The following is a 13,049-nucleotide window of genomic DNA, read 5'->3' on the forward strand; positions in this document are numbered from 1 at the left end:
CCATTGCGTTACCAAGGCAGGATTCTGTTATATAGGAATTAGCCTGTACTAGGGGACCAGTTCAATTAAACCGTGCCAGGCAGAAAATAGTGCAGCAAGGTTCTCATGAGGACCAGTCATATCCAGTATACATAAGCACGTGACTTTTGTCTGGTAACCTGTTTCTGCGTAGCAAATACAGTACTGCTGTAATAGCAAAATGTTGGCATTTTCATGAAACTGGCCTCAAGATGTCAAGGTTGATTCTGCGCGGCTCTGCTTTGGTCCTTATTCGCTCGTACCCCTCGCCCTGCAAACAGGGCGCTGGTAAGGGCTGATGAGCTTCACAGAATCTTGTGAAGGAAGTACAGATTGACCTTCGCATGCAGCTAGCGCGCTACGCCAGCCTCGTCCCCAGTGCTTACTTTATTTCCAACCTGGTTTCCAATAGTAAGCCCTGGATAGGAAACTTTCTTCCTGTATTCTGTAATTTCGATGCCGCAATTTGCTAGTAATGGATTTATATCGTGTAGTTGGTGGTGTTAATTTCCAACGTGCATTACGTGTTTTCACGATCAGTGTAATATAACGTCCACGCCTTTTCAAAAATACTCATTTCCTTTCCAGTTTGCTCATATTAATATGAAATGTGATGCTGCACATATTGGCGGGCCAGATTGTAACATCTTAACTTCATAAAAATCGTGATTTCATAACTCACGGCGCGACGAATTGATGCTGTTTTTACCCCAGACACCGCATACAAAAACAAACGCTAATGTAACGCACATACAGGTACCAGACTTCTCCTCATTTGCATACGTGTTCAAAAATCTTGCACATGCAAATGATCCAATACCAGGGTGAGAGAGCAGGTACTGGTGGGCGCGTACTGCTCGACACCCTGGGGACGAGGTTGGCGCTACGCAAGATGGGCACCGGAAGCTAGTTTGTGTGACGCATTCTACGTCACAGGTCACGCAAATCTATCCAATGAGAGCTCAAATGATGTCAGCCCTTACCAGCGTCCTGTTTGCAGGGCGGCGGGTACGAGCGAATGGTCCTTATACAACAGCGCCCCCAACATTGAATTTCGGACAGATTGACAGGAAAATTGGCTTGTATACTAAAGAGTGACTCAAGGGAAAACTGGGGCCTTTTTTTCATCTTTTGGAAGTTTCAGATTTTTTTTACTGAGATGTAGATAAATCGCAAGGGAAAGAGGCATGTCGTATCTGCCGAAAGTACGAATGCCACATTGTTAAGTGTTGTGTAGAGTATCCCAATCTCCCTGCCATGAAAATCATTGGCCGTTCTAATTCCAGAGGGATTTATTTTGAAATTTGGATTTGCACACTCGCATGTCCAGAAACCTTGTCCTCCTTAATGTCAACAATCAATCATATTGACTAATATTTCAGAAAATGCCGGGGAAATCTTAGTTTTGACCATTTAAGCCCTTGTTAAAGACAGACACAAATGAGGGATAAAATACAAGCGTCTTTTTTTTTCAACTGTTGACCAATCAAATTTACCGTTTATTATATCATTTATTACAAAAAAGTTTCACCATGCATTCGTTTAATATTGTACTGAAGAGCGTCTACTCCTCTTTCTCGAAAAAGCAAATTGCAGCAATCGTAGCCGTCACATTGCAATAAATAATTCAAACGATTTAAGCCTTCCTAACTAATAAAATTTAGCCAGCCCAGTTTTTTTTTCTTTCCAGCGTTTTGACCAGCAAGACAATGAATGATCAAAAATTAAAGGTATGAAAATAGCGTTCAGGAAAACGGTTAATATACGCTGATGTTTATCATAAATTATTTTTGACAAACTAACTGAACGTCATTATGATGTGCAAAGTCCCAGTATGAAATTAAATAGGAGAGAGTATTCTATGAAGAGAATTACAGTCTTTAAAAACAAAAACCACAGATCGGAAAAACATGCTCGTCGTTCTGATACTTTTTAACAGCAATCTTAATAGCATACATGCTTAATTCTCTGCATAGCCTATTTTTCCCTAAAATTTTGCATTTGATCTAAACTACTTTCTATATTATTTCAGGATTGTTTCGTTGGAGGCTGAATCGCCCGTTTGATATCAAGCTGCCGCGTAACATTGCGAACAGCATCTTCAATGTATGTACAAATAAAAGTTTGACACAATAAGTTTTTACAATAACTTCACAAATATTTTACACACATTGTTTCAATGAATAAAATCTTTAAAACCAATAACAATAAAACAGTAATATAAAACCCAAGTTCAATAATTTCCCACTCAAAATATGGAACAATTTTTCTGTATAGATTGCCTTTATAAAAAGTTGATCTTGATAGAGGGCGTGCTCTCCGAACAAGTAATGAGAAATAAAAATAATGGGTTAAGGCTTCGTCCCTACATTCATAATAACAAGTTCTCTTTTGGGAAATGCTGCATGTAAATAGAAGAAAATGTGGACAGTGATTTGCTCGACTTCTTAAGCGTCATTACTAAATACCAGAGTTCCAGGGACCAGGTCACGGCGCATGCGCAAAGGGAAATAATGACTCTGCATTCATCGTTCTAAAAATATAACCATATAGGGGTCAATTAAATCAATGCAGTCGTTTCACTCGCTGTAATTTGAGGAAATTGGATTTAGGTACTATCCCGTTCCAGTCAAGATTTCGCGATTAGTTTGATCTCTTCAAACCTAACAAATTTTGAGCCAAAATAAGGAGTTGCTTTTCTTCTGATGTATTCGACTAGCAGTCTGTTTTAATTGTTAGTTCTCAAACGGATAAAAGTAGAAACCAGGTGTCTGTAAAGAAATTCTCACCGTTTCGACACCTTTAGAGAAAATTAAATTACCTAAGGAAAAATGGACCTCGTGTGTCATTGACTTGACACTTGTTTTTCACCATCACCAAAAAGACCAATAGTCAAACCTACATTAAGCAGTCGCAATCAATTTGAAATGTGTGCATGTGCCGTGTGGCAACAAAATGGCGGTGTGACTATTGCGGGACATATCAACATACAGACCCTTAAAGATATGGAAAACGAAGCAATCAGTTATTGCTTCTTTTAATAGACAGAGTTTTTTTTTAAGGAGATGTACTTTTATAAAATGTTCAGAAGCGTGCGCCGTATGCGGCTGCCCTTCTCTTCCTGTAGACGAAGTAGCCAATCCCTGCAGCTAGACCAACCGTGGCTATGACTCCCACAGCAATACCGGCTTGCTGACCAGCTGAGGACTTTGCTTCCCTCTTGGCGAGGCCTGGCCCACCGTCGAGGCTGTTGGGAGAGGCAGCGCCGGATGCTCCCCCGGCTTGCACGACATCCGGACTGTCCGCTGCGGCGTTCTCGGCTGCGTTACCTCCTTCCATCTCCCCGGCCTCGTTGTCTGCCGTGTCACCGTCGATCTCGCCACCGCCAATCGAGCCGGCTGCCCCGGTATCCCCATCGTTGGACTCGTTGGACTCTGTTTCCGTGGTGCCACCGGCCCCGGCGTCACCGCCTCCGTAGTCGTAGGACGGGGAGGCTACTTGCTGCCCTGCCACCTGGTTCATCGGGTACGGCCCGGCCGGCCCAGCCATCAACGGTTGCTCCGCCTCGGCTTGCTCCCCGCCCCCCTCAGGCGTGCGAAACTGGAAGAACGTAGGATGCGCCATGGCCAGGGCTGTAATGAAACAAGAATTAAGATATTCAATGATAAGACACTGAATACATATGTATTGAATCCTCTGTCAAAGATAAATTTAATCTTTTCAGACAGAACTGAGGTAGCCTTATGTTCATTGACAATGTAGATTGACAAAGAATTATAAGTAATGTTTAGCAAAATATTGTGTTTGGCGGAGATGCGATATTCGCAAATTGAATTGTGAGGTATCCTCCTGTTCATTTCTGACGTTTTGACATACATAAATAAATAAAACAAAACCGTTTCAATTTTTCTCACGAATAAGAACCACATTTTATTTTGGATAAACTTGGCAAAGTTGGGGTAAACTGCACAAAGTCAATGAATGAAATATAATTGCCAATATTATTTATTGATTTTCTGAAATCCACGCAATTCTGAATCGCCATGACAGTTTGGAGTTTGGGCGGAAAACATGATGAGTGTGCAAGTTATTTTTAAACCTCCAGTTTCTTTAATCCAGCTCAGCTGCTGCTATCATCCGCGCCACTTGGTACCATTGTAAGTATGGAGGCAGCTTGAGCATTAGTCACCCATCCCGTGGTAATTCGACAGATCCGCCGACGGCTATTTTGAGCGATCTTAGGGAAATTGCGGACGGCGGAAAATGGGTGCAAGTCTACTTTAACTCTCCAGGGCAGGAGAAAATGGATGTAAAGGGGGGCGAGCTCACGTAAAACTCCGTGTTTCACGGCTTTTGCAAGGACAAGTATCATTTTCGAAATATTGTCTCATTTCTAGTTCAGTCATGTGCATGTTCAAAACCACGTGATCAAAACTATAGCTGGCCATTATACTGCCACCAAGAGGCTAAAGTCAACCATTCAAACGTTGTCGTAATTGTGCATGCAAAACTGGGGGAAAAACCCTATTCGATAGAATGATTTGATAAAATGGCGTTATACTGGACTGACAAAATCATTCACCATTCTCCAGAAAGAAAATGACAAAGGTGCTGACGAAATGTCTGTCAGAGCATTGCCTTTTATCGTAAGTGCATTGGCGAGTTTTCTTCATTTACTTATTGGCATAGGGATTGATCTGAATCACACATATCACTTTAGATTACATATTTTTTTGGGGTATTCCAGCTAATACTTCCAGCACTTATTAAAGTTGTAAAGTTATCAGCATGGTGCTAACTGGCTCTAAACGACTAACTTCCGTCTGTGAACTTTGCCCTATTGGGTGAGTCATTTCACTTTCAATTATGCGGAAAGGGTGTGTCGAAATATCGAAATATTAGACGAAGAAATTATAATAATCAAAACAAATCTACAAAAAATGCTCAACGAGATCTGTAAAGAAAAAAAAACTGACCAAGGGTGTAAGTAAGGTCCAATTGGAAGAGCATGGCAGTTTGAGGTCAGCATTGTCAAGAGGGACTGAAAGGCCAAGGGTTTATAATACAATTTGAAAAAGAGAAAAAGAGGGGGTTTCTTTTATCAAAATTCTATAAAAGGATTTGGGTTAGGGGCGTGGGCCTCGTTGAGTAGAGGGGTGTCCCTTTGCCACGCCCTAGGTGATCACATGGAGATATGAATGAGGTAGTTTATACCACGAAATAAAGTTCAGAAACTTCAAGATATGTGCTGTCAATTCCTTTAAAATATTTTTACGTCGCATAGCCTAAGTGATCAAAAGAAATGATGCCACAATCAGAAACATTGAGAACCGGTATGGTTTGCATGATTATTTCTGGCAATTTTTTTTCACGGCGTCCGTAGAGGACAGAATACGGTAAAAGGATAACACTCATTGTGTTAGCCTCCTTTTTAGCTATATGCGTTATTGGCAATGCTTAGTAGAGCCAAGCGAAACCGCTGCAGGGTGTTCCAGTGTATTGAATTAAGACCGTAATGGCGATCGAGGAACATCGAATTACGGAGAGAACATCGAATTATAAGATCTTAAAATTGTTCAAAATTAACCAAAGGAATAGAAGGTATCTTACCGGCACAGCTAAGGAACAGAACGGTCCTGATCGAAAACATCTTGATGAGGTTGTGGAGATACGCGAAGACGCTCGAGTTAGACCTGTACAACTTTGGTGGCAAGCAGCCCAAGTTGTTGTCCTGTTGTGAGGTAGCGTACCAATGATTCCTCACCCCTCCTTCCCTTCCTATTTTTATAAGCCCCCTCCCCGTTGGCCTCCACGGTGGCCACGTTCTGATTACTCACCCAACGACCCCCGCAAACGTGACCAGTTACCGGCTGGTACCGACGCTGGTACAAAGTCTAGCTCACGGACGGGGAACACGTCAGCCATCTTTCCTCTTGACGTCACAACCTCCCCGTCCCGGCTGCCTCCTAAAAATAGCCCAGTAACCCCCCTCCCCTTTCTCACTATACACCGCAAGGGTACGGGATTTGAAGGGATAATTCGAGTCTCTGGAACGGACGTTACTTATTTCTCTTTCTGCTAATCGTAATTTTTCATGAGAGAGTTTGGGATTATTGGGAAGGGCAGAGGCAAATTTGATGATATCACGGGACGGAATCGTGATCAAGACGTGAACGTACCACTCGGTAACAGTTTGGAAAAGCAACAGTAGTAGGCTATGTCAGTCACTACGACTGTTTCCCTTTTCGTATAATATTCAATAAAACTTTTAAAGGGCCCATGTAATGTATGCGTAATTTTTTAATGCAGTCCTTGAAAATGCACCTTTGTATCTCATTAAACCTTATTTTAAACTTTTACTTTGCCATTTTTTAAGGGCATATTGGTGCCTTTTTGGTTTTATGCTAATGCAAATTTCCATATTCATGAGCAAAAGTGTGATGTCTTTTCAGGCAGAAACCTCAATGTTACAAAATTTGCCAGAATGTTTTATATTTTGCTGTCGTAACTTTTAGTTGGTGATTCGTTGTTGTTTTGGTACATGACAGTAAGCCAATGAGCAAAGTTTTCTCACAAATGTTTTCAATGAGCAACTCTTGGGAACATAATTTGAACAGAAAACCCTTAAAGTTAACAGTGTCTTCCTGAAATGACATCACAGCAACAGCACCCTAATTTGTCAAGAAAGCATGGGCATTTTAATGTTTAAAAAAGTGCACTTGTCAATAAAATTAACCTAAAAGGGGTGTCAAATAGATATCGCACATTTAAGAGGAGTAGAAAGTTGCACAACATATGTTTCCAAGTAAGATTCATGTCATGGGCCCTTTAGCATTCCATTTACTCATTAGTGCCTCTTATTTCCAGAAACAAGCTGTAATGTTATGCCATTTTGTGTTATTTAATCAAATGCTTGAAACATTACAAATTGGCAGGAAGGATGTTTTATTATTAAACCTCCAAAATACATGCATTGATGTAATGTGCAAATCAGATTATCGTGTGATATACATCTGGATTCTTAAGGTCACTACTTACAACCGAGGTAATTATTCAGTTTCCTCCAGAATTGATATCTGAAAGTTTTTATTCTTCAGAACCTTCCCCTTGGTACCCAATTTTGCGTAGTCTTTAAGGTCACTGGTGATCAGACAGCGGAACCTAAAAGTCAAAGTTCGCAGTCGGCTGTGGGCACAGTTTACGTCACAACCCTGCTCCTAAGATGATACGACGGGACAAAATCTTTCATCATACGCCTTGATCCGAGAAACTAGTTTTAATAAGTTACATGTGTTTCACTTCCACTGTCAAGGCTTTGGCAGTGGGGGTTGGGTGCAGTCCACCCAGTCCCTTTCCTTTGGGTGACTGCCCTGTCGGAACAGACAATTTCCCTTGTCCGATTTTAAAAGTCATGGATTTAATTTCTTAGTTGTCGATCTGGATGTCCCATAGTGCTCTCTGAGCTGTGTGTGATACTAGACATCATAGGGCCAGTGTTGACAACTTTCCAGACATTTTTGTTTTCACTGTTGTATTTTTTTGTTTGGCAAGTTTTCAGTGATTATCTTTTTTAACAAATCACGAAAACATGCCAGGTTGGTAACATATCTATGTTAATTAGCTTTCTGTTGGTACTTCAGTGAGTGTGTTGTCAAGAAACTATGCCATTTTTCGTTTTTTTTCTAGGATGCGGCAATACTTTATTGGGGGAAAGGTTCCGGAAACTGGCCCATCGTTAAAATCCCCGACGCGCACGTTTTACTTGTCCTCTCGTTGTGTCTGTGTTCGCTCTTTAGGGATTAGTGATGCCTAACGTCCAAGGTTGAAACCAATGACGATGTGCTTAAGGGCACAAGGTTGCAAATATACACCTCCGTTCTATATTTGGATTAGTAATAAAAGGGAAAAGATAACCCTCTTGCTTTTTTTTGTGTCTCATCTTGAATCTTCTTTAATCTGAAAAGAAAGGTCGACAAATTTTAATTACGAAATTATCATTCTTTGTTTTCCTTTGTTTCCTCTCAAAATGTGTTTCTATAATTTAACGACCTATTAATAATATTTCGATCATTTCTCAACGTAAATGGTCATTTCCTTCAGCTGTTCAAAGTGCTAATTCCACCAGTCACGTTGTGACCTCACGATGTCAATTATTACGCCATTTTTTTTTACACCTTGGCAAGTTCACAATGCGGAAGTGAAGGAATTTGTTACTTTACAAATAATGGCGGTCACGAACTTGTACTTTTTAAGCGGTAAATCCCCCTGGATACAGAACAGGTGAGTCAGACATGGATAATTTAATTCAATTTAATTGGTGTCATTAGTGACAGACGCGACAGCACCATCAACGTTTTAGTCGGAATTCGTGCAATTTCCGGTATATTTTTAAGAGTCATAGTTTGCGGTCAGTGGCGTAAATCTGTGACAGAGATTGGGGGATGGGGGATGACCAATGTCCAAAAATTGCCCGGCCGCCGGGGGGGGGGGGGGGGGGGGGGGGCTGGGCTGGGCTGGGCTGGACACCACATTACACCAGGGGCGCTGTTCATGATACAGATGTACATCGATCTTTATGTACATGTATACTCGCGCTTTATCCAAACTGCGAAATTTCTCTCCGTTTTTAGTGCTACAGTATTGAAAATATTTTGGTTGCTGGGAAGTGGGGAAAATACCTCGAAATCCACTTCTGTTGGTTTCTCACCAAGAAAGGGGGATGATTCACTAGCCCATCCTCCCTAGATACCCCCGGCCCCAACCCCACCCCGGGATTTAGGCCCCTGGTTGCGGTAACCGTTTATACTATCTCAGCTTCTTCTGCCTTAACCTGTTATTATTAAGCACGTTCTTAAATAGTCCAGGGCCTATGACTTCTCTGTCTTCATGTCTTTAAGCAAACGGAATGCCATACGCTGTGCTCCGTGATGTTACCTGGTACGATATGAAGGTGTGTATGGTGAAGATACCAATAACATAAAGATATATGCAACATGTATAACAAATCTCTTTTGTGAGGTTCTTAAATATACTTAACGTTTCAGACAGTATATTCTGTCCGCCATCAGGAGACTGAGGGACTCCAACGGTAAACTTTTATGGTGCTAAATGGCAGAAGTAGAAGCAGTGATACAACTCGTAAACTTTATCTTATTGATGTTACCAAACATGCAGTCGAGAGTTTTGAAATAACGTGCTATTGGCGTTACATGTACATGTTCAATATAGGCCTATCTTGACGTGGTGTTGCTTCTAGTATACTAATCTGGTATAGTACTCCTGAGAATGTACTCGGACTCGCACTCGCAAGAAAAAGTATACGTGTTCGTATTCGTACTCGTAACAATTACTCGTATACTCATGTAAATGTTGTCCCGAATGAATTTATAATTTTTTTGAAGAGGTACCTAAAGGGAAAAGAACCAGTTTTTCTCCTGTTTGAGCGGCCTATTAAATTGTCTTCTATCTATAGGCTGACAAAAAGTACTCATACTCGTATGCGTGAAAACGTACTCGCCATCGTACTTATGGAAAAAATGCCTTGTACTCGTTCGTACTCGTACTCAGGACCAAGTATTCGTACTCGTTCGCGTACTCATGCATAGTACTCGTACTCGTACCCATGGCAAAAGTACCCGTACCCGTACTCATGGAAATGTACTCGACTCATTGAAAACACGGTCTGGACGTAAAACACATTTGTTAAAGTCCTCTTTTATGGTTGCAGTTTGGACCCTAAAAGCGCTCTATTTTGCAATGGAGTGTAGGCATCGTTTTTTCAAAATGGCGATGGGCTTCAAGACTATTTTCAGGGGTGATCATCTTCGGATGGAAATTGCTCCTAAAAGTCATCAGTTGACCTCCCAAAAATTGAAAAGAAAATGAAAGATGATGAAATAAGCTTTAATTTGATGTGTGTCTCGAACACCTTGGAGAGTTGTGAGTATTTTTTCCGAATTTCTGAAGTGGGAGCATTTACCATTGGGGTCTATGGGAATTTATTTACTGGTCTGTAACCTTATATTTCGAACTACTGAAGAGTTTCCAGCCCCAAAAGGCGTGCACTGTTAATGAAGCTATTCAGTTACCGGGTCAGACAGGGTGATGCACCAGACTAAGACTAAGACGTAACCTAGCTTCCTTAATACGTCATTCCTGACCCCCAGATACGTCAGTTGGTACACCCTATATTGTCGGGACGGTTGTCCCGACACCGGAGTGAAAGAGAAGAAAAAGAAGCATTATTGTGTTGATATTATTGTCTGGCATTTTTAAGACTCAGCAGTTACATGAAATATCCGTCGGATAACAATACAGCCCAAACTTTTTAGTCTCGTACTGTAAGAATTTGTTAAATCCCATCTTTGGAGGATGGGTGTTTTGTAATTGGGATGACTTCCTTCACTGTACAGCGTGAGTCAAAAAGAAAGTGACCGAATTAGAAAAACATATAAAAAAAATACGTTTCTTGCTGTTTTTAATAAAAAAAATAACATAGGGATAAAGTACATGTTATTGACAACTGTGAAAATGTCACTTAATTTGCATACTTTATTACCAAGTTATGACTATTTTAATAAAAAGATTACAACATTCAGCTGTCCACCACTGATCATTTACCGTTCCACGAACTGATGAATATTCATTGAAATACAATGAAGCATAAACGTTTTCCAACCTCCACGAATGGACGAAAACTTGCAAAGGAAAACAGACAAAAATCGCCATCAATATTTCAGAAAAAAATTGTACTTGTTCCTCTTGTTCAGTCTTGACTGAAATGATTAAAATACCATTTGTATTTGAATGCGTGTGTTATCTGTAATTCTCACTCAGCTCAATAGCTTCCAATGGCATTCCATGGATAGCTATAAAAATAGTTTCTTTCAGAAAAACATGCATAATTTCTGATAGCATGGATCAATTTCAGTATAATTCCTTTTTTTTTTAGATTATTGGAATTTAAAACATATTTTCTCAGACATACTTTATTCTTATTTGGTGAATTAAAGTTGATTACTTTTTTAGAAAAAAAAATCCTTAATTCAGGTCACTTTCTTTTTGACTGACACTCTAAAGTATAGTTATTGCCATGATAGCTGCATATGCAGATGAACATGTTTGCCTCTAAATGCATGTACTTGATTTCAGTGCTTTATAAACAGTTTGACACATCTTTCATTTAGTAGTGAACGACATTAAGAAGTCCTCAACATTTTCCACCGACGCCATATGTTTCTGACAAACGGGTTTTCAAAAATTGAAGGTTCCCTAGGCTACAGTTATTATCATCATCCGAAAAGCTTCGAAAGTTGAGGTTGTTTGTTATTTTAAAAAGCTATAATTAAGACATCTTCTTCTGTTGCCTCAGGCAGTTGTGTTTCAACATCACCGACCCTTATCCGACATCTTGACTCACGGTATCCTTAGCGACAAGCTGTTTTGTACAATCCCGTTTATTTCTAGAGTTGACCTCCCCTTAGTCCTTATGATTCACTTACCGGAATTCCGAATCCTTGTATTAAGAGACCAGTATAATCCGTCGATGACCAATCTTTTTGTGTGTGTCCAACCATCTGCCGAATTTGAAAGACAATCACCTATTTTGACTCTAAAGGCCTTTTCTCACTAGACTAAATCTCGGGGGTGGCCCCGGGGCGACGCGGGGGTGAAAATATGCCACGTTTCTCACTTGAAATTTTCACCCGGCCCCGCGTCATCCCCAAGCCACCCCCGAGATCGCTCATCCCCAGGGCGAGCTCACTCCTGCTCGGGACCAGGGTTGAAAATCTCATCCCAGGGGCGAGACACTTTCCCTGGGGCGAAAACTGTAGTGTGAAACGAGGAGGGGTGATCGCCCCGGGGTGAGCATCAGAGGGTTGAAAAAGACTCAAGTTTGATGTAATTGCAACAATTCATCTGAAAAAAACTTGCCAACAATGTGCGCTTTTTTGGTGGCTTTTCGACCGAAGCAAATCCAACCGTACCATTCTACAACCAACAGCTCGATCGATCGTAATCATACTGGACTGCAAGTTGTAAAAAAATACAATAACTTCGTTGGAACATTTACCTGATATTTGACATGATAATCCACACGGGGTTTTATTCCTTTCTATTCTAATGTATTGAATAATAGTGGATGAGTAATACTAAGTAATAGTAGTGAAATATATTCAGCCTCGACTACGAACGAACATCGCGCAAAATTCATGCAATACGTACGTACGTACAACCCGAACAGAGTACGTACAACAACTTCGCACGCGTAGTGATATTGTTTTCCTGCGCCGGAACTAGGAATTCATCCTTGCGCACGGTGAGGAAATGTATCAGAGTTTCAACGATACGATGCAATAAATGAAACAAATAAAATGGAACCTGTCAAATTTAACTAGATGCTAAAAAAATATCTGGATGCTTTTACAAATGCTCCGTTCTTTGGTGGATAATCAGTTTTATGACGTCATGTTCAACGGTCCGTAGCACGCACGATGATCGAAGCACTTGTAAAAATAGGGCCAGGACTCAACATACATTCGACTCCGTGGATTAAATGAGGCAAGATTTCATTGTCTATATTGTATTGAGTAATACATTCCTGCGTGAGTGCTTAACGCCGGAAAAGAGTATTTGTCTTCCCAGAGCATATCCTTGGTTTAAATTCAAAATGGCGATTTTGGAAAAAATGAAAATGTCGCAAAAATGAACCTCCTAGCTTTCTGTATTATATAGTAAGTGGAGTAAATGCTCAAATGGAGATGGAGATATAATTATCCCATAATGTTTTTTTTTTTGGAGCTGTCATATTTAAACACTAAAAAGAAGGATAATTCATTCTATCGGACTGAAACTAGAGACAAGACAATTTAGAGCAAAATTCGACCAGTCGAATTCAAATCGAGTGTCCCCACGAGTTTTTCAAAGTACATTTATTTTTCAATCTAAATTTATAGTTATTTTCACTTTTCATAGTCTGGTTCCCAGTTTCACAAACCGTAGAAATTAGTGAGTTGAGGATAGACAACAAG

At 40.5% G+C, this 13,049-nt stretch overlaps 1 protein-coding gene across 1 annotated transcript; it reads right to left on the reverse strand.

Moving 5' to 3' along the window:
• Positions 1 to 1,946: 1,946 nt before the first annotated feature.
• On the reverse strand, positions 1,947 to 5,784 carry LOC119740240 (paraneoplastic antigen Ma6E-like). The gene is made up of 2 exons (XM_038215484.1): positions 5,629 to 5,784; positions 1,947 to 3,650 (listed from the first exon to the last, which is right to left on the reverse strand). The coding sequence occupies exons 1-2, from the start codon at positions 5,666 to 5,668 to the stop codon at positions 3,103 to 3,105; spliced, it is 588 nt and encodes a 195-aa protein (XP_038071412.1). The 5' UTR covers positions 5,669 to 5,784; the 3' UTR covers positions 1,947 to 3,102.
• Between the last annotated feature and the right edge of the window lie 7,265 nt (positions 5,785 to 13,049).

The sequence above is a fragment of the Patiria miniata genome, unplaced genomic scaffold, assembly GCF_015706575.1.
Source record: "Patiria miniata isolate m_02_andy unplaced genomic scaffold, ASM1570657v1 HiC_scaffold_5, whole genome shotgun sequence".
In the NCBI taxonomy this organism is placed as follows: domain Eukaryota; kingdom Metazoa; phylum Echinodermata; class Asteroidea; order Valvatida; family Asterinidae; genus Patiria; species Patiria miniata.

What these genes read in the sequence shown, in the direction of transcription:
- LOC119740240 (XM_038215484.1), bottom strand. Translation starts at nt 5,668, where the DNA reads ATGTTTTCGATCAGGACCGTTCTGTTCCTTAGCTGTGCCG. An exon ending in TCTGTTCCTTAGCTGTGCCG is followed by an intron (nt 3,651 to 5,628) that starts GTAAGATACCTT and finishes GTTTCATTACAG; the next exon opens with CCCTGGCCATGGCGCATCCT.